This window comes from Pelophylax lessonae (assembly GCF_965119305.1).
Source record: "Pelophylax lessonae genome assembly, chromosome: 1".
Lineage (NCBI taxonomy): Eukaryota > Metazoa > Chordata > Amphibia > Anura > Ranidae > Pelophylax > Pelophylax lessonae.
In genome coordinates, this window is record NC_138768.1 from 398,868,970 (window position 1) to 398,891,481 (window position 22,512).

A 22,512-nucleotide genomic window follows, 5' to 3' on the forward strand; every position below is an offset into this window, starting at 1 on the left:
GGACCTTTTTTGTCAGCGGGGGACCAGGCTTTTGGCAGAAAGGTCCTTCAGGCTGTTGTCCCTCCAAGTCTTGTTAATCCTCTCAAGGTGCTGTCCTGAAAGACCTTTAGGGAAAATTCAAGTTATACTTACCGGTAAAGTTTTTTTTCAAGTCTTTCAGGACAGCAGGAGCCCGCCCTATTGTGTATTTTTTGCGGTTATTAACCATATTTTGATTATGTATTCCAGCATGGGCCGGAGGTACTCTTCAACTGAGGAATTGTGGGGAGAAGCCTCATTTAAAGTTTAGTGGATTGGGTGTTTCCTCTTGGTGAGAGGGAGGAGCCATCTCTCGGTGCTGTCCTGAAAGCCTCTTGGAAAACAAGTTACCGGTAAGTCCAACTTGAATTTTTTTTTTTTTTTTTTTTGATCGAGAGTTTTTTTGAGGTGCCATGTTGAACTTCCAGTGACCAGTATGAGAGAGTAAGAATGAGAACACCAAATTTAACACACCTGCTTACCATTCACACCTGAGAGCTTGTAACCCTAACGAGTCACATGACCTCTGGGAGGGAAAATGGCTAATTGGGTCCAATTTGGACATTTTCACTTAGGGGTGTACTCACTCTTGTTGCCAGCAGTTTAGACATTAATGGCTGTGTATTGAGTTATTTTGAGGGGACAGCAAATTTACACTGTTATATAAACTGTACACTCACTATACATTGTAGCCAATTGTCATTTCTTCAGTGTTGCATGAAAAGATAGAATAAAATGTTTACAAAAATGTGAGGAGCGTACTCCCTTTTGTGAGATACTGTATGTATATGTATTGTATTTTTATTTAGTTTTTTATTTTTAAACTGTCTCCAACAATTTCTTTTTTGACTGGGGATGAACACCCCTTGTAATAGCATGGGCATTGACTGGTGCTCTTTACTGGGAGATCTGGGGTCTATTAGAACCTTTATCCCTCCGGTAATGGCATGTTTACATAAGCCCGAAACCAGAAGTGCTTAAATACTCATTGCTTCTATATTAGACCATAGAAATGACCGGGGACATTTCGGCTTCAGTACAAGGCTCCACGGTGGAGCGGGAGAGACTGTGGAGGGGAGGCCACTAGGATCCTTTTAGATAAAACTGCATCACGAGCTAAAAAAAGATGGTGGGATGATGCCTGTAGCTGCAGGCATCATCCTGGTATAGCCCACTCAACCACACTTTTCCTTCAAAACCACATCAAATCTTCCAGGTACACTTGTACAGTTTATGAAGGAACTTGGTAGGTTGTTTTCAAACATATTGGAGATCTAATCACAGATCATCTGTGGATGTTGGTTGCCTCAAATCCTTCTGTCTCTTGTAATCCTAGACTGACTGTCTAATGAGATCAGGGCTTTGTGGGGGCCAAACCATTTCCTGGACTCCTTCTTATTTACACTGGAAATAGTTCTTAATGACATTGGTTGCATGTTTTGAGGTTGTTATCCTGCTGCAGAATACATTTGGGGCCAATTGCACTCTTCCCTAATGGTATGGCATGATGGATAAATATCTACCTGTATTTCACAGCATCGAAGACACCCTTGATCCTGACCAAATCTCGAACTCCGTTTCCAGAGATGCTGCCCCTACCTCCACCGTGCTTCACTGTTGCCTGCAGACACGCATTATTGTACTGCTCTAGCACTTCGGCAAACAAGCTGCCTCCCACCACAACCAAATATTTAACATTTTGACTTCAGTCCAGAGCACTTACTGCCATTTTTCTGCATCCCACTTCCTATGTTTCAGTGCTTAGTTGAGTAATGTAGCCTTGTTTCCACTTCACTCCTGCCTAAAACTTTTGCACAGTACTGTAGGAGGTAGATATAAAAAGGGGGGGGGGGGGAGATATATATTTACAGGAAAAGTTCCTTCACACAAAGTGCATTTAAATTTTTTTCCCAACCCTCCCACCCTCTTTTTTTATTAACCACTTGCCGACCAGCCGCCGCAGTTATACGGTGGTCCGCGGGAGCGTTCCTGGGGGCGTGCCCACGCCCACTTGCCAACAGGAAAGCTGATCCACGTTGCCACCCACGATCACTCCCCGTGAAGAGGACGGCAGTCTGCTATTGTAAACACAGTAGACCATTGCTCTCTCAGGAATCAATACATGACTCCTGTGTTCCTCCTATTTAGGAATACAGGTCTCTGTACATTTAACCCCTTCCCTGCCAGTGTTACAGTAACCGCAAGTTTTTAGATTACTTGAGTAATGTCACTGGTTCCCCCCCAAAAGTGTCAATGTCAGGGGTCCGATCTGTCTGCTGCAATGTCGCAGTCCCGCTAAAACTTGCTGATCGCCGCCCTTACTACAAAAAAAAGACAAATCTTTTCCCTAGTTTGTAGACATAACTTTAGCACAAACCAGTTAAAATATGCTCATTGCGTTTTTTTTTTTTTTTTTACCAAAAATATGTAGCAGAATACAAATTGGTCTAAAACGATGAAATTTGATTTTTAATTTTCTTTTTTCTTTTTGGGAATGTTGTATAGCCAAATTTTCGCTCTTTGTTTTAAAGCGCAAAAAATAAAAATCGCACAGGTGATCAAATGCCACCAAAATAAATTTCTATTTGTGGGGGGGGGGGGGGGAGGACCTCCATTTTATTAGGGTATTAGGGTACAGAATCGCACGACCGCACAATTGTCCGTTAAAGTAACGCAGTGCCAAATCGCAAAAAAAGGGCCTGGTCATTAGGGGGTAAATCTTGCGTTCCAGAAGTAGTTAACTGCATCCCAATGAGATGAGGAGCTAGTTTTAGTCCAAAACTCCAAACTCTTACTTAGTTTAGAATTTAAATACCCTGCCCTATTGTTGAATGTTTAAGTTAATTAAAACTTCACTATTCCTAATTTGTAAAAGCACCTTTCTTGACTGTACATCTTTTTAGGGTCACAGGAGTGCATTTACTTTTTTACTCCTGTGACCATGAGTCCACCAAATAGGGGCACCCAGCTTCCTGATGACAGCTGACTATGCCTTTCTGCACGCAGCTGAAAGTCTGAGACAGCCAATGCCCTCCACCCCCCCCCTCCCCTCCAGCCTGGTGCGCCACTGAGAACAAAGAGCTGAATGATAGAGGACATGCAATTGCTCAGCTCTTCATCTTGGACCCCTTTGTGGGAAAGTTGCAGTGACACAGCAATGTTGTTGCATGGAGGCCAGTATGGTGTTTTTTTTTTTTTCCGATACTATCCATCTTAACAATAACAGAATATTTAAATATTTTTATTATCGTTATCATTATTTAAATATTTTATTGATTAATTTGACATTTTTTTTTTTGTTTGCTTTTTTTAGGTAACAAAATTAGTGAACTGGAGAGGCTTAAAAAAGCCATTGAGACTGTAAAAAATGAGGTAGAAGAGAGCCAGAAAAAGTTATTACAGTATACAAATGGACCAAATACCATGCAAAACCCACTTGAGGTTGAGGCTGACATGAACTGTAATATTTTAGATCCCATTAAAGATGAGAAAAGTACAACAAAGAAAAACCTTGATGTGTTGACCACCTGCCCAAAGAACCGTAAGAAAAAATATGTGGTTGATCGAAGCTGTCCAGCTACAGATCTAGAGTATGACCCCTTACTTAATTATACTGCAGGGTTTTTCAGTTCCACCTCTAAAGAAAATGAAAACAAGACCATGAAACCAAAATGTGAAGAGTTGCTGGATAATCCTCAAAAGAAGCCTAGAATCGTATCTCCAATAAGGCTTGAAATAAAACTTCAAGAATCTGACGATGAAGATATGCTTGTCATTGATGCACCACCACTAGAAGTTGTTTCAAAAAGAAAAAGGCCAAATAAAGTTTGTGACTCTGTAGTGAAACATGTGGCATTAGTTGAAGCTGATGTATACTCCAAAGAAATTGCATCTGGAGTGGAATGTGAGACTTTGCCTCCAAATGATGACTATTCCGATGAAAATGGCACTTCTGAGGCAAATGAATCAGAAGCTTCTCATAATATATTAACTAGCTGTACATATGACCATGTTCAGCAACATGAAGATCACTGTGATACCCAGATTTCATCAGAAGAAAACACAACTTCTAGTATAAATGAATCTAAAAACATTGAGACAGATGTTTCAGTAAGTGGTAAAGAAACTGATGAAGAGCAAACAAACTTGATAGAAAATGTAATTAAAAAGGATTCATCTTGTCTAGTTTCCGAGAAGTCTTTAGGTTTTTGTGACCGTGAAGTTTTTCCTAACTCATCAGCAGACTTTGCAATCATTGAGGTTGCTGCTGTCACAGCCTTGGATAAAACTGCTAACTTTCCTAATGAGCCGAAATCCCAGCCAGAGATCTCATACATACCGGAAAAAGGAGACAAAGTTATTATTGTGAATTCGTCAACTGATAATGACAGCTCAGAAGAGGACACCATGTCAGATTCAGAAGACCCCACGGAAGAATGTTTGCGCATTTTTAATGAATTTGCTGAAAGTGAAGCAAAGAAAAATGCAAGCCAGGTATTCATTTCATGAAAAGTTATCCTTTCTATTTGGAATAGTATAAATGTTTACAAAATGCTTTATTAAAAATGAAATGGGCTAGGACACACAAACCACATACCCTCAACAGACTGCCAACACAAAGTATCCATATTTTTCCCCAAAAGAATAAGGTTGCAACTGTAAGTCAATGAGGCAACCTAAAGCAAGCCTGTAGGGAAGTATAGCACTGTAAGATGGTCTTTTGATGGTCTTAAGATGGTCCCACCAACCTTCACCTTTCTGTTAGTCAGTGCAGTCACTTAGGATAATTGTGATTTACAATTTTCTTTATAGGTCACACTAGTATTTGGAGTTACTGGGCCACTGTGCCAAACAACTAGCTAAAGTGCATGAAGCGGTCTATCAAACCAGTACTGACCAAAGGTAAGATAACCTGTTAGGCCCCTTTTTACACACTGAGTCCGTTGGATGGACTCCGTTTTTCTCAGCGGGGGATCAATCTTCCCACCCCCCCCGCTGAGTAGCAGGAGGACGGCTGTGTCTCCATGCTGTGTGCGGAGACACAGCTGTCAGTTTCCCATGTATCTCTATGGGGGAAATCGGATGGGAACGGACCGTCGGTCCGTTCTCCTCCAATCCCATCCGATCCGCTGGACGGATGGAAAATAGGGTTTCCATCCGTCCAGATTTGATGGGTCGGATGTCAGCGGACATGTTTCCGCTGCCAACCGATGCCCCATAGGAATGCATAGGGGGACCGTTCAGATCCGCCAAAAGCGAACAGGCGGATCTGAACGGTCCGCTTGTGTGAAAGGGGACTTGCAGGTCAATGAGCCTTATGATTTGGCTTGTTGGGCTTCCTTTCTGGAGTACTGTTTTTTAAACATGGCGTTCTCCTGGTCTGGTTGTCAAACACACTTCTGGCTGGATTTGATAACCACTTATCTTAAGAGATGTGCACATACCGAGGGATCTGTCACCTAGTGACTGCAAAATGCTTGGTTTGGTGGCCCAAGGAATTTCCCTAATTTACAGGGATCACTTACTGTTTGGCTATTGGACAGGAAGTGAAGGGAAATCTTTGCAATGGGACACAGATGGCGAAAATTCTTACGGGTCTTATAACCCTCCTTTTGCTCTATCAAAAATGGGGGAAAAAAAAGTTTTGCCTATTCAGTAAGTACCCTACATACGAATGTTCAACTTCTGAGCTTTCAAAGATGTGAACATGTTTCCAAGTTCAATTGTGTAAAGCTGGGTACACGCCTATTTTTCTTTTCGATCAACCCAGCGGGCTGAGTGAAACAAAATCTGACAGATCGCCATAACACAAGCACTATTGATGCAGCAAATCCCACCTGCTGTGCTATTGTGTTCTGACAGGGAGACTCCCTCACCAGAACACACTGATCAGCGCTCACAGCCATTGTCTGCAAGCGCTGATCTTTGTTGGACTTACAAACCGGTTCATGGAATGGAACTCGACGTTTGTCAGGGATTTGCTGTAGTTCTACTTGTTAAGTCTACGAACAAAAGAGCCATATACTTAGTGAAACATATTTGGTGAAATTATTTTTGCAATTGACAATCTAGGCACTTTAGTCTGTGGACAAACAGTCCTGCTAGCCCCCCCCACTATCTGGAGGAAGATGACTTGCTTGGTTGCCACTACCAATCTCCAAAAGAAGGGATTTCACTGTGATTGAGATCCACAATCAGGTGACAGTTTGTGGATTTACTGTTGAGCTTCTGGGAACTTTGTTGAACTCTGCGCAACTAACTACTGAGCCCCTGCACTCTTTGCCCTTTAAGCCACAGGCGGTATTCAGCACAATTAAAATCCCACCCAACTTTTGCTACACTGCGCCGCTCTTTTTCTCAGCTTGGAGGGCCCAACTAATCTTGCTCTCAGGTCCATCAGAAAATGCCTCTAACCAGAGCTCATTGTGCATCCATTCTAGTTGCTTGTATGTGACATCATATACATTATACAAGCACCTGGGCTGGATGCGAGAGGCGGATCAGCAGGAATGAGTGTGCCAGGACAGGTAATGTCTCATCTCTGCTTCCTTGTACCACTCTGCATTTCGCAGGAGGGTACAGCTGTGGGATGCAGAAGAGCAGGAGGGTACAGCAGTGGGACACAGAAGAGCAGGAGGGTACAGCGGTGGGACAGATATGAAAGGAGGTGCATAGGTGGGGAAGAAGAGCAGGGGGGGGGGGGGGGGAGTTACAGCGGTGGAGCAGAATTGCACAGTGATCTGAGGTGTGAAGGTGCAGGAATTGGGGCTGACCTGGGGACTGGAGGTGCAGGAATTGGGGCTGACCTGGGGACTGGAGGTGCAGAAATTGGGGCTGACCTGGGGACTGGAGGTGCAGGATGTTAATTTGTCACTATTACTCAAGTAGTTTACAGCATTTGTTTTATAAAAAATCATTTTTGTGATTGAGAGTGTGAAGTTGACTTTTTTTTTTTTTTTAAATTGGCAGGCTTCATTTCTTTGAAAACCTTTTTCACACCCGGTTCTTAAAAGGTTGCCTACCCCTAATTTGACTCATGATTAACTATATGAAATATAATCTGTGATTACTAATTTAGTTAAAGGAGATGTACAACCAAAGCTTGTTTGGCTGTACATCTGCTATGGATCACAGGAGTGCAGATCATTCTGCACTCCTGTGACCCATTTACAGTATAGAGCGGGCTGAAGTCCGCTTTCTGCTGATGTCAGATGTCGGTCCGGGCACCCTGTCATCACGACCATGGAGTCTGGATCCGCCTGGATCTGCCAGGTGCCTGGACTGACACCCAGCTCAGCCTCTGAGCTGCTGAGAGCCTGAACTGGCCACACTCTGCCCCTCCACAGCCCAGTGCTCCAGTGAGTGAGGAAAGGGCAGAGTAGTCAGCAGCTCTCTGCTCGAGGAGCTGTCAGAACTGAGCGATCGACGGTGTTCGATTCCTCGGTTCACAGTGCAGAGTGGCTGGGAGACAGATGCATCGGACCAATGCTGCATCCACCTAGGTGAGTATAAATGTGCAGCACCCTCCTAGGTAGGTGCTAGGTAAAAGCATTGTTTGCTCCATCTGCTTATCAAGGGAGCCTGATCAGTAGTTTTGCCTGTTACATGTGTCCATGTGTGATTCACTTGGTCTGAGGGAGTGTCCCCACTGTATCCAAATAGGGGAGCCTGTTGGACATTGGAGGAAATGCAGCCAGTGACACACGGGCTTTTGTGGCTGTCCCAGTGGGAGGGCACAACAGTGGTGCATCCTGGGAGATGGGTCATAAAAGCCAGGGGCACATGTGACAGGGTGCCTTCGGGCGGGAAGATGGGTCCTAGTGGGAGGGTGATGGCTGTCTCTCCTTCTGTCAGCAAGGAGGGTGGTCACAGGCAGTCAGCCTAGTGGACCGAGTGTGTAATGCTGAGCCAGGAGGTCCAGGATACTGACGAGTGGAGCTGAAGGCAGAGCAACCCAGGGAAAAACAGCATCTGTGTGAGTATCGGGAAGCTTGCCAGGGGTCTGCCCAGGAAGGGGACCACTCCAGTGGAGAGTCAGTGGACAAAGGGCTAGCATGCATGGGAAGTGAGCAAGGGGGTGCCAAGTCAGGACCCTGAAGAGAAATTCAGTCCGGAACATATCTTCTACTTTACTTCAGTGGCAAGGTGAAGCCGCGGCCTTGCCACACTCAGTACAGTTAGTGTCCTCCGAGATTGTGCATAGTTCAAGTTGGAGTATCCCACTCATCCCTTCTCCCATCCAAGTTCTAAAATAAAACACAAAAAAAAATCCCCTGGACTGTTCATTGTCTGTCTGTCTCTGTCTGTCTTAGCCAAGTCTTAAAGTGATAATTTTTAAAGACCGTTGCTATGGGTAACCCAGGGGAATCCACATTCAGCAGCTCCCTAGGGGGCAGTGCTACATATGCAATAACCCCAAACCCCTTACTTCTCTTTAAGGTGATAGAGCAAGCATTGAGTTGTTCTTGAATGTTGCCAGACCAATAAGTGCAAGAGATGCTTGAGCATTGCTTGGATTTCTTTATGCCATTTGTTCTGTGTAGTAGTCAAGCAAGTACAACCGTGCATTGTGTGAAACTGTCATGCCATTTATGCAAGGACATACAGTTGTCTCCCTGCCCACCATCCTTTGTCTGATTAATATGAAAGAGCAAGCACGTTATACGTGGAATGACACCTCAAAATACATTCTACTACTTCCCCTGAGTACAGGGATACCACGTGTGAGCCTTTTTGGGAGCCTAGCTGTGTACAGGACTGCGAAAACCAATCAACACTCTCAGGTTTTTTTAATGGCGTAAATTGTGCATTTCACCTCTGCACTACCTGTCAGTTTCGGAGGACCTAAAATCCCAAGATGGCACAAAACCCCCCAAATGACCCCATTTTGCAAAGTAGACACCCCAAGCTATTTGCTGAGAGGCATGGGGAGTCCATGGAATATTTTATATTTTGCCACAAGTTCCGGGATATATATATGTGTGTATGTGTGTGTATATGTATGTGTGTATATATATATATATATATATATATATATATAATGTATGTATGTGTGTATATATATATATATATATATATATATATATATATATATATATATATATATATATATATATATATATATATTTTTTTTTTTTTTTTACACAAAAAAGTTGTCACTTACTGATATGATGCTCACACATGCCATTGGTATATGTGAAATGACACCCCAAAATACATTCTGCTGCTTCCCCTTAGTACAGGGTCACCCCATGTGTGAGACTTTTTTGCAGTCTAGTCTGCAGTCTAGCCGAGTACAGGACCCCGAAAACCAATTCCCACTTTCAGGCCTTCCAAGGGCGTAAATTGTTGATTTCACTCCTGACTACCTATCACAGTTTTGGAGGCCATGAAATGCCAAGACAGCACAAACCTCCCCCCCCCTCCCCCCAAATTACCCCTTTTCGGAAAGTAGACACCCTAAGCACCTTTGCGCGCAAGCACGGGGGGGGGGGGGGGGCTTTATTTATTTTTTTTTTGACACCTTTCCTTTCATTTTATTTATTTATTTTTTTTAAATCATTTTTATTATCACAGTGGATTTAAATATCCCCTATGATGGCAATCTGTAGTTTTTTGTTTTTTTTTAAATTGGGGTCTTTTAGACTCTAGATCTCTCCTCTGACCTTAACGCATCTGACCACACCAAAATTGGTGTGAAAAAATACTTTCCCAATTTCCCAATGGCGCTGTTTATTTCTGACGAAACAGAAGTCATGAAATGCTCGTAGCTTCCGGTATCTTAGGCCATGGAGATGATTGGATTCTCATCTCCAATCAGCTCTATGGTTAGATAATTGAACCACTGGCTGCACTCTCGGGTTAACTGGTGGGACAGGAGAGCCCGAGAAAAACCGCTGAAGGCGGCGGTTGGGGGGGGGGGGGGGGGAGTCCCCTCCCACTGCATGTAAAAACAGTCTAGCGACCAATTATCCGCTAGGATTGCTTTTACATGTAAGCCAACCGCTGGCTGTAAAAAAACAATACCAAGGTGATGCCTAAATCTGCAGGCATCATCCTGGTATAACCACTCAAAGACCAGCAACGTACCAGCACATTGCTGGTCCTTGTTTGGCATATAGTGTAGGTTGTTTTTTTTTTTTTTTTTTTCATGCAGCCTGTGGGCGAGTAGAAGAACATAAAAAATGACTGACACGACAACTTGTTTTTGGATTTTTTTTTAAAATTTTTTTTTGGAACACTTTTTTTTTTTTTTTTTTTTGTGAACTGCGATTTTCCAGCTTGGGTCTCTGAAAATGTCGATAGCCATCGAACATCTTTCGAGACCCTGTGTTTGTGTGCCCTACACTGTCGTGCTGTACCCTACACTACAACTCCACTAGTGTATGGTAGCGCTCAAAACATTACCCGATGCAGAGACCAGGTTTGTCAGGACATCTGGGACAATAATAGCGGGTGTCACGCCTAAATCCGCGCCTGCTACAGACATGACATCTTCTTTGGGGGTGAGTTTGGGTAGGGGTACGCGGGAGGACATGTGGAAAATGGCTCTCATGCAGCTGGCTCACTGCATCTGGAAGGGGAAGTTGGGCAGGCATACCTCCTGGGTACAGGTAGGCAAGGATGATCGCTTCCTAGAATTCTCAGGAGGATCCAGTTCATCCTGACGCCCTGTATAGGACAAAGGCATTCAGCATAGCCAATTGGAATAAATATACAGACTTTTTTGTACCAGCGTCTGGCTTTACGGGTAACTAAATACGGCGCCAAAAGCTGGTCGTTAAGGTCCACCCCTCCCATATTAAGGTTATATTCATGGACACAGAGGGGTTTCTCCATAACGTCAGTTGCCGTAGGAATTTGGATCGTAGTGTCTGCGTGAAGGAAGGACAGAACGTAAACATCCCGTGTATCCCTCCACTTCACTGCAAGCAATTTGTCCATTTTCAAGCAGCCTCTCGCCCCCCGACTAAGACGGGAATTTACAAGCCGTTGGGGGAAGCCCCAGCGATTAGGTCGCACAGTGCCACGTGCGCCAATTTGTAATTCAGAAAGATGACTAAATAGTGGCACGCTTGTGTAGAAGTTGTCCACGTACAAATGGTACCCCTTTCCGGATAAGGGTGACAACCAAGTCCCAAACTATCTTGCCGCTGCTCCCTATGTAGTCTGGGCAGTTGGAGGGCTCCACATAGACCCGGAAACTAACTGTATAGCCTGTGGCCCTGTCACAGAGCTTGTACAGCTTGACCCTGTACTTGGCACGCTTGCAGGGGAGGTACTGTTTCATAGCAACACGGCCAGTAAATTTAATCAGGGACTCGTCAACTCGGACAACTTGATCGGGGGTAAACAAGGCTGCAAACCGCTGATTGAAGTGGTCTATGAGGGGCCGATTTTTGTGGAGCCGATCATATGCAGGGTCTCCCCGAGGACGACAGATTTAATTGTCGCTGAAATGCATAAATCGCAGAATTTGCTCGTATCTCGCCCTGGACATGGAGGCAGAGTACATGCGCATATGGTGAAGTGGGCTAGTGGACCAATATAGCCGCAATTCACTCATGGGTTATGCCCATGTTGAGGGAAAGGCCCAGAAAGATTTTAAAATCGGAAACCGTTATAGATTTCCAGCCGAATGGTCTGACAAGGGACGAATTTGGGTTGGCGGCGATAAACTGTTGTGCATATAAATTTGATTGAGCCACAATAGATCTGAAAAGATCTTCCGTGAAGAACAGCTCAAAGTTCAGGGGCGTAAGACCAGCTGTCTCCACGTGGATTCCAGGTTGGGCAGTGAATGGGGGAAGTACTGGCACTGTAGAATCAGTGGGTTGCCAATTGGGATATGCCAGCACATCAGGGAGGGCACTATAGGCTCTACGGGCCTGTCTTCGAATATGCGGTGGCTGCGGGCCACTACTCGTGCTAGCCACCGCACCAGCTTCAACTGCACTTATGGGACTTGCCACGTCACCAAGTGTTACTGCAGTGCTGGTTGTACTAGGTCCAGGGTGTACTAGGCCGCTGGCGCTTGCCAGGCCACCAGAAGGATGAGTGGCCGTAGTACCGACACTCTGCTCGCACCCTGCGATTCCTGCATCTCAAACTCCAGAATGGAGTCGGGTACACCTGGGTCTAACAGGGACCCATCCGTCTTCGGAGCTATCTGTCAGGGAGCCGCTGCTGTCATCAGGTTCATATACTGACCCTGATTCTGCCAGTGAGGCTTCCCCATCACTCTCATCTGACATGGTCAGTATACTATAAGCCTCTGCACTACTGTACCAACGTTTGGACATTTTGGTAACTAAATTTACCGGTACAGTAGTGTGGCTCACAGGTAATAAAAGCACCTGGTTGTCAGGGACTATTTCAAGTGCTACCAAAAAAGCTGCTAATGCTAGCAGGGATCAGGCCTGACTCTGCTAACACAGCGGTTTTGTGTGTTGTGTTTTTTTGTAAGTGACCGTAATCTTTATTGGGAGGGGGTGGCGGGTATCCTAAGGATAAAAGGAATGACCGCAAGCGCTAAACCTGGTCACAAGTCACACTTGTACGTGTATATAGAAAATGCTATATACTGTATACAGTGTGTGTTGTGACAGGGGGTGTAGGGGTGATCAGGGGGGTTAAATCTTTATTTGGGGGGGGGGGTAGGCGGGGCCCCTAAAGCTACTTGGGACAAACTAAGTCGCTAGCGCTAACTCAAGTCACAATCGCACTAATACAAAATACAGAAAAACAGTAGATTACGTTTGACAAGCGGAATACATATAAATATCATAAAAACATATAATAAAAATATTCCAGTAGCTATATCTATGTATATTCTTTCCTGAACTTGTTGAGTTATGCAATTCCATACTTTAAAACACTACTTTGGTATGTAGTATCGTTTTAAGATTTGTCTTATACTTTAAGTATTTTACATGTCTGCTCTATTGCCTAATTTTACTCTGCCTATGACTGAGTTTTCAGATAGGAATGTGTATGGCGTTTAATTTAAGTATATTCTATTGTGCATATGCTGTCTTCCTGCTCGTGTCACTTATATCAGTGGATGCGGTATATAACTGTCCGTTTACTGATTAACAATAGCCTTTAAGTCTTAATATGACCACCGCTGAGCGGTGTGACTCACGCATTATCTTATTTATATTGTATCACTATATCGGGAGCGTGTGTGAGGGAGAGGCGAGTTGATGTAAACGGCAGCCGTGGTTGCTAGACAACCACGTTTGTTTATTGTGGAGACCGCTGGAAGCCCCGAGCAGGAAGTGCATAGCCAATAGTGTGTTGCGTACATCACGACTCTGCCCTAGTGGGTGGGGAGTCGGCGGTACTTCTATTGCTGCCGTGCCGTCATGGTCACGCCCCCGGCGAAGAAGTCGGAAGTACGAAACGAGTCGGGGCGTGACCAGGCGGCGTTAACTCACCTTGTGTACGAGGAGCTTGGACACCCGGAAGGCGTGCGGTCTGTGGAGTCTGGACACGAGTCCCGAAGGGTGCACACCTCCCTATGATGATTCATGCGGATGTTTTACTTGATACATGTGAGTGCAATACTTGTTTTTTATGTGCTGAATAAAGTGTTGTAAGCGTTATTACACTAGTGGAGTATTGTTCTTTCTCCTACATGTTGCTGAGTTCGGCTGATCATTTACCACTGTGCCTATCCTGGACCTCTTAGTGGATGTGCTTTACATTTGGCTTGTCTGCTCAGTCACGAGAGTGACTGAGCCATTGGAGTCGGTGAGTTTGCATTGCTTCTCCCCCCTTCGAGCACAGTGGTGGCGTTCATGGTGATCCAGTATACCTGCACATACAATTTAACATCCCAGGAGTAACAATTGTGGACTGTTTGATATTATTCCTGCTGTCTTGGTGGAACTTATATTGACTGCATTCAGACTGTTTTATGAATTAGCAGTCATGATTACAGATTGATAGATGGTGAGGGGTTGTCACCATCCTTGCGCTACTGGAATATTTTTATTATATGTTTTTATGATATTTATATGTATTCCGCTTGTCATATTATTATTATTATTTAAGTAGCAGCATTGTATATTATACATTTATTCGCTACGTATCCTCACTGAGCGCTTGGGTGCTTGCTTTGGGTATCGCGTTTGTGTAAGCTTTTATATAAGTATATTACGTTTGTATTAGTGTGCAATGTGACGGGGGAAGGGGTTAACTGGGGGTGATCAGGGGGTTAAATCTTTATTGGGGGGGTGGGTTGGCGGGTATTTTAGGTGAAAAAGGGGGGGGCCGCAAGCGCTACTGATACTTGTACAGGTATATAGGAAAATGCTATATGCTGTATACAGTGTGTTGTGACAGGGGGTGTAGGGGTTAACTGGGGGGGGGGGCGATCGGGGGTTAAGTATGCCTGTCTAAGTGTGTGTATATGTGCTTGGTGCAGTTACTCACAGTTGGATGTGCTCTCCTCTCTCGATGAATCCAAAAAGGAGGGGAGAGCAGGTCTTTTCTGAGCCTGTGTTTACATTACACAGGCTCAGCATGGAATCTGATTGGACAGGACCGATCAACAGGTCCAGGCCAAAAATCATTGGCCTAGACCTGATGACTGACCGGTTCTGAACCCAATCAAGCCATCGGCGGGGGAGTGTGCACCAGACCGGCGGGAAGCAGCGACGTAGTCCTACGTCACTTTGCCTGCACGGGGCTGACCGCCGCAGTAAATAGTCGTGCGGCGGTCGGCAAATGGTTAAAATTTGCTAAACCAAAGTCATGAAATGCTCGTAGCTTCCGGTATCTTAGGCCATAGAGATGATTGGAGCCATTCTGGTCAGCTGTATGGTCAGCCGACAGAACCACTGGCTGCAGTCTCAGGTTACCCAGTAGGACAGAGCCCGAGAAAACCGTGGAAGGAGGTGGGGAGTCCCCTCCCACTACTTGTAAAATCAGTCTAGTACTTTCTTTTTTTTCCCCCTTCTTTTTTTTTTTTTTTTCTTAAGCCCAAAGAACATAGCAGATTCCTCCATTCGCATTGATCGATGAAGAAATCTCTACAAATAAAGGGGTTAAAAAATATATGGTGAAGCATAGAAGAGATCCGCCCTCTGTGTCTACCCTATCCCCTATGCTTTGCCATGTATGCTCTTTTAACTGTGGTGGTGAAATCCTCTCCTACAATGCTAAAATTATTACTTTACGTATATGCTGAGAGCAAATGTTGCTGTCAGAATTAAAAAATCAATGAAAATCAGTGCTGCAGCCGATGGGCGTACCTGCAATGCAAACCATGGTTAACAATAAAACATTACAATATAATACTATACAGTGCAGTAGAATGGTGGTATCTGCGAAGAAAACTATGGTTAACAATGAAAAACACAGCAACAATAAAACATTACATTATAATAGCGTACAGTAGAGTGGTGGTATCTGCAGAGCAAACTATGGCTAACAATGAAAAATAACAATAAAACATTACAGTTCAGTATATTATAAAGTACAGTAAGAACCAAAAACGAATTCAACTATTTTTGGCTTTTTTATTTTTATTTTTTTTTTTGTAACTGTAAAAAAACTTTAAATGTTCCAGGCTATGGTCTCTCAAAATGCGATGGCAATCTTAACATCTTTCGAGACCCTGTGTGAAAGCGTGCCCTAGACTGTGCCATGCTGTACCCTATACGAATACTCTACTAGTGTGTGGTAGTGACGGAAACCGTGCCCGATGCAGAGACCACGTCTATATGCACGTTTTCTACAGACACGACATCTTATTTGGGGTGCTCTTTGGTTAGGTGTATCAGGGAGGACATCAGGAAAATGCCTCTCATGCAGCCGGCTCATTGCATCTGGATTGTGAATTTGGGCCACAGCACCGTCTGGATACAGAAGGGCTGTGATGATCTCTTCCTGGAATCTTAGGAAGGATCCACTTATTCCTGACTACTTGTCCTACTGCACCAGCTTGAACTGCACTAATGGGACTGGCTACGTCACCAAGGGTTTCTGCAGTGCTGGTCTGACTACGACCAGGATGCACTAGGCTGCTGGTGCTTGCCAGTTCACCAGAAGGTTGAGCGGCACTAGTACCAACACTTTGCTACATATGAGAACCCTGTGATTGTTGCACCTCAGCAACAGAAAAACGGGGTCGGGCATGCCAGATCTTAGCTCTGATGACAGAGTAGTGGTCCCTGCTATCTGTCAGGGTGCCTCTGCTCTCTACATGTTCGAATACTGAGCCTAATTCTGACAGTGAGGCTTCCCCCATCGCTCTCATCTATCATTCTCAGCATCATGTAGGCCTCTTCACTAGTGTACCTCTGTTTGGACATTTTTGGTCAATTAAGATTTTAGAGGTACCTAGTGTGACTCATGTAAAAAAAAAAAATGTACCTGGTTGTCAAGGATTGTTTGAACCCCTACCAAATAAATGAACTGCTAATGCTAGCAGAGATCAGGCCTGACTCTAACGCTGCGGTTTAGTTTGCTTTGTATTGGAAGTGACCGTGATCTGCTGATACTGCAATTCTTGGGGGTTGGGTGGAGCGGCTAAACGCAGGTACTGGCAGGTGTCGGGGCTGATCCTGCGAACGCTGCCTTTTGGGAACACTATACTATACTAAACTATTGGGGACACTAATATAGTTCTGATATGATCAAAGATACCGATCCATTCAGACACTATACTAGTAATGGAGGTGTTGGTGTCACTAGCAATCACAGGGTTAAAATGTATTACTAAATATGCAGCGGGCAATCAGACGCTGTCCTGGATTGATGCTAACTAATGTTAACGCTAACTGATGTCACCTGTGACACTAATACAGTGATCAGAAAAAAGATCTGTACACTATAATAGTGACACTGTGACAGGGCAATGAAGGGGTTAACTGGGGGTTATCGGGGGTTAAAATCTTCTTTTTTTTTTTTTTTTTTTTTTTTTTAGGGGATAGGTTTAGGGTACCTGTCATATATCTGGGACTGCCATTTACTACCACTAACTGCCTCTCTCACTAACTTGCGTCACAAATCACACTTATACAGTGATCAGTAGATTATCTGTATACTGTATGGAGTGACATTGTGACAGGGAGTGAAAGGGTTAACTGGGGGGTGATCAGGAGGTGACAAATGTACCCAAGTATTGCTTGGGTACTCAATGTGTGATGTTCTCTTCTCTCACGCTGGAACCGAAAAGGCCTCCAGGAGAGATTGCATCATTTCCTTTGCCTGTGTTTACATGGCACAGGACGTTCTGCAATTGGTCAAAACCGATCATCCGGTCCAGGCCAAAAATCATTGGCCTGGACCTGATGACTGATAGGTTCTGAACCGAATCCGCACATAGTGGCGACTGTGGGTGCGCGGCCGACTTAGTTACATCTGTTCGAGCAGCCAAGCCACCTTGCTGCAGTAAAACTGCGGCGGGTGGTCAGCAACTGGTTAAAAACGCACTGCATGCTTTTCGGCAGCTTCTCCGTTGAAGTGTATTGAACCAAAAACGCAAAAAAAGCACAGTTTTGCGTTTTTAAAAAAGTCCCTAACCCTTTCCAAAAATGCAGAGGCACAAACATGCATTGATGTGAACGTGTTTCCTGGGAACCTGAGCGCTGATCATGTTTAGTCGTTCATGGCTTAGCCTTAGATGATGGATACTGACTCAGTGTATACCTGCGTTAGGAAAAACAGATGCTTCAATCCTACAGATGCTTCAATCCTTCAGCTTGTCTGGTTAAGGCAAAGTTCTTCTGCTTTAAGCCTTGAATATGGCTGACCTATTGCTAGCAATAGTAGAAGCAGGTGTTTCACAAATCAGAAGCCACTCGGTGTCAGTAAGAAGTAAAGCAGGGACTTCTAGCCTTTGGTATGGTTGACATTTTTAAAGCATTATTAAACCAAAACTTTTTCATATTGCAGCTTAACAATTAATGTGGTGGCTACATTACTTTACTACTTTTTGTCTTTTTCTTTATTTGCACCTGGTGATGCAGCCAGTAACAGTTTTTTGATCAACTTTCTTTAACAGATCAAGCTGTCCAGCAGAAGTGTCAATTAGTGTTAAAGACAAACCACTTAACACTGAGAGGGGTGCTTGTAATGGTCAGTTTTTAGAATAGTGTTTAGAATATTTTTTTTTTTTGTAAAAACTTTATCCCAAAAGGTACAACAAACTGTGTTGCTGTACCTGCTTATAAAGCGTTAGCTGGAGTTCAGCTTTAATTTTAGTAAAGTTCATCTAAACCTACTATTCTAACACTACCCGCTCCACAGAATGACAATGCTGTGACCCAAAGGTGTCTCCATTGCTCTCCTCCAGAGCGGAGACACCCTACGAGACGAAGTGTTACTGGTGGAAATTGGGGAATGGGGGGGGCGGGGGGGGGGGGGGTGGTGCGCCTAAAAGAAATTGAATACAGCCAACTCATCTGAAGAATTGGGAAACTGCAATATATGAAATTAGTTTGGGGGTTTCAAGAGAAGTTTTGGGCTAATGTGAGAAGAGAAGCCTGGAGCAGATGTACAAATTTAGTTTGAGGTTTCGGGTTTAATACCAATTTAAACAGCTCCTCAGTGCAGGTCTGTAGGCAAGCAAATACTTAAGGATTTATGAAGAGCAACATATTCAACGGATTTCACCACTAGTTACGTTTTATTTTTATTTTTTTCTTTTAAACTCCTGCTTATACTGAGAGCTAGAACCTGGCATTGGGTTTTCTCAGGCTAGTCCCATTTTTAGAAGGTGCCATGCCATTTCTAAAAGTGTTTAATAGAAGATCAATGTAAAAGATTACCAGTTAACCATGTGTCGTGTGGTTTTGTACTTCAGCTGCATACCCTTGACTTTTTAATAGACTGATTTTGCATGCTAATGCAAAATGCTTTCTTCCAATAAATGACAGTTGGCAGCTTGAGGCAATCTCACATGAATTGCCATGCATTCTGAATGCTTCTGACTCTGTAAGATGAGGATATGACTGTGTATGTACACAGATATCCATAAGAGTATTGATCATTGGGGCTTTGGACAAACGAGATAGAAAATCCAGTGACTGCTGTAATTCTTTGCTGTTAGCAATACAATGGTGCTATATATCCCTGTGGAAAATGATTGCAGTCATGGAGCAACTGAAAGCCCTTATGTTCGAGAACTGTAACTGTAAGATTGGGAGATGCGATATGTGCTAGTGCAAGTTTTGCAGAAAGCTGTTAACTGATTTCATAACTGGTGAACACATAATGTAGATTTATGTTCTAGCTTGCAATAATGCTTGTGTTTTCTTTAATATAAAAAGCCTTCTTACCAGGAATTCTGTTTTTAGGCAGTTCATTGTGAGGAAGATCAGGCAGATACAGAACTACAGGTGAAAGGAAATGAGCTTCTACCAGGACAAAAGAAAAGAATTGCGCATCCGTCAGCCAAATGTGATGTAAGCATCATTAGTTACTCCTATAAAATATTGCAGTACACATTTTATCTACGAAGAAACTAAATGTTGAACTTGTTCACTTCAGTTGTGAATACGTTAATGATATTTTTTTTATTGTGTTTTGTTTTTTTAGGCCAAGGAAAACAGCTCTATTCTTGTTCCTTTTAGAAGATCTACTCCACACCAAATACAACCCCAAAGGATAGTGCAGGTTCAGCAGCAAGCAGTGCAGATTAGTTCTGCAGTCAAAGGTGGGCAAGCCTTTATAGCTTCATCACAGAAGAGACTTTCCAGCAGCATTACACAAGGATTTCACACATTTGGTCAGATGGGTGAGAAGATTTTATTTAATTAGTGAAATACTGAGCAACTGTTGCCCTAAAGTGATTGTAAAGCCTTTTTTTTTTTTTTTTTTTTTTTTTTTTTTTTAATAAACCGGTTATACTCCCCTCTTCTGAGGTAACTCTTCTCTGCTACTGGCCCCTCTCTCCCATCGAATGCCCCCACAGCAAGCAGCTTGCTATGGGGGCAGCCGAACTGCGGCTCCTTGTGTTGATTTAGACATGGAGCTGTGGTTAGGCCCCGTCCCTCTCTCCTGATTGGCTAACTAACTTTGACAGCCACGGGAGGCAATGGCGCTGTGACTGTCTCAGCCAATCAGAAGGGAGAGTCCGAAATGGCCAAGGGACTCGTGGACATTGCTGGACAGAGAGTGACCTCCGGTAAATATTAGGGGGGTGCTCGGGAGGCTGCTGCACACACAAGGCTTTGTATCCTAATGCAAAGAATACATTAAGCTAAATAAACTTTTGACTTTACAACTCCTTTTAATCTGTTAAATTGCGTTTTACATAATGTGATGGGAGAACATAATCGGGTTATAAAGATTTGGTTTACTAGTTCAGACTTGCTTAAAGTGGTGGTTAACCTCTGAAATGAAAAATGAATTACCTGGTTAAGTAACTTTAACGGATCCCTAAATTTTACCACTTGGATTACAAGTGATCCAAACTTCAAATTTTTTCAGATAATCTCTAATTCTCATTCCTTTCTTATACTATTGTTTATTGTTGAAGCATAACTAAGCACAAGAGCAAAAATCTAGTATAGTGCAGCGTATCCTTCTGTAAGTGTGGTGGCTGCATTTTTTTTTTTTTTTTTTCAGTCTGAACATTTGCAGCAAACACAGAATACCTGTTCATTTTACCAGTGCAGTATCCTTTTAAATTCTTATAAAATGAGGCATAATCCAATATGGTCTTGTGTAAACTAATCTCCCCTTCCACCTAAGTAATGGAGATGAACAGGGAGACACTTGTTTAAAGTAATTCATGGTGGTAACTAGGAATGAGTGAAAGGTTTAGTCCAAACACAGATCCGATGCGTGTTCAGGTACTTTGCTTCTTCTCTGTTCTTCCAAGCATCAGACTTTTTTTTTTCTTTTTCATTCGGTAGGAATTATATATAATGGCTAAAAAAAAGCTATATCTATATGTATCAGCTTATTTTTTCTGCTGTCAATGGTGGCTAGGGAAGCAGTGAGCGCTAGTGCCCACTAAACTTGGCAATCAACCAATGTCCTCACCAGACCCCATTTAATCTCTGGCCACTGTAGATGTGGGTGCAGAATTTGGTGCTTACTTGGTTAGGCAGGGCCGAAATTGCATAATTTAAACCCGTAGACAAGCTTTTCTCAAATAAGGTTCCTCTAAAGGTTTCTTGGGGTTGGTTGAGCAATAGGCAACTCCTTTGTTTCAGATGAGTAACCACTGGCAACATTTTAGCCATCTGTAAGGGGGTAATTCTTTCCAATGTCCACAAATGTAAAGTATTTTTTCTAGTAACCATCACACTATTACATTGAGCTGTAGGTGTAGTAACTATTAGCAGTGGTTCCCTGAGCCCAGAAAGTCCATTCAAGGGTTCCTTCATGTTAAAAGGTCAAGAAAGCTGCTGTAGACGCAACGTTTTGCACCCCGGTTGTGGAAATCGGCTTTTATGATATGGCTATTTCTACCAAGAATTGGAAATGTCAGCACACTAATTGAACTCAAGGAACTTATTGTGTGAGGGTAGACATGTTTTTTGAAGTGACAGATCTGTTCGTAAACAAATTGTGGGTTTGTAATTTTTAACTACATTTCTTTCCTCAGTTTGTGTTAATTTAGTGGAGGTACAGCCAACTTTTCCATCTAGAAGTCAGATATATGGACAAGGAAGTACACTCTTAACCACTGTAAAATCTGGTTTCCCTCAAAGAAGAACACTGCCAACCCCAGTGAAGGTAACACATTTCATTCATATTATGACAAAGTAAAACTAGCTTGAAATTTGCTTTTAATCAAAACCTTTTGTTGGATTAAGTAGGGACTTGTGTGTGTCCTGTTATGTTTCTTTTTTTCTTACTCCTTGTCCTGAAGAATCAATGGGAGGTGAGTGGAAATACCCTTGGTGGCTCAGGTGTACCATTAGAAGATGATCTCAAATGCAGCTGTAAAATTTTGAGGACAATTGTCCCCAATACCAGTAAAGTGAGAGGTTGTAACTATTTCCTCTGTTCCCTTCTCTACCAAAACTGTAACAGTTTTATCTAGAAATGGTAGTAGTGAAGATTTAGACCTTCTGTCAGGCTGTTATTGCTATTTTTCGCAATGGGGAGATTCTTCTGCCTATTTGATGGAAAGTGAGACGTATTAGTCCTTAAAGTGGACCTCGCAGTACAAAGCAAGGCCTGCTTTTGTCTAGGCCTGCTCTTGCTGTAAAAACACTGGCTGATAGTATTTCCAAAATGTACTGGTAGAACAGTGAAGAAAAATGTTGATTATATACTTTTCTTTCCCCTGGTCTTCTGCATTGCTGGACATTATGCCACTATCCTTCCAGGAAGATTACTGGGAACAATGTTTACCCTAAATCTCATAAGAAAACACTTCATTCTAGCACAAGTGCAACTTCTCATGAGATCTGAGCTCCTCTGTGGCGGGGGGAGGGGGCGCGAAAGCAGCTGGCTCAGGCTCCCAGCAGCTTGGTGTGAGGCTGTCAGCTGCCGGTCAGGATCCAAACATTAAAGTGATAT

At 43.4% G+C, this 22,512-nt stretch overlaps 1 protein-coding gene across 1 annotated transcript in view; it reads left to right on the forward strand.

Annotated features, from left to right (window-relative positions):
• Positions 1-22,512, forward strand: part of LOC309544326 (RNA exonuclease 1 homolog) — a gene marked incomplete at its 5' end in the record, with an annotated part of 167,665 nt that overhangs the window by 26,040 nt on the left and 119,113 nt on the right. The window contains 4 exons of the mRNA XM_082243232.1: positions 3,332-4,512; positions 19,329-19,436; positions 19,570-19,768; positions 21,590-21,720. Coding sequence (XP_082099358.1) covers positions 3,332-4,512; positions 19,329-19,436; positions 19,570-19,768; positions 21,590-21,720 — 1,619 coding nt within the window. The remainder of the gene's footprint in view (positions 1-3,331; positions 4,513-19,328; positions 19,437-19,569; positions 19,769-21,589; positions 21,721-22,512) is intronic.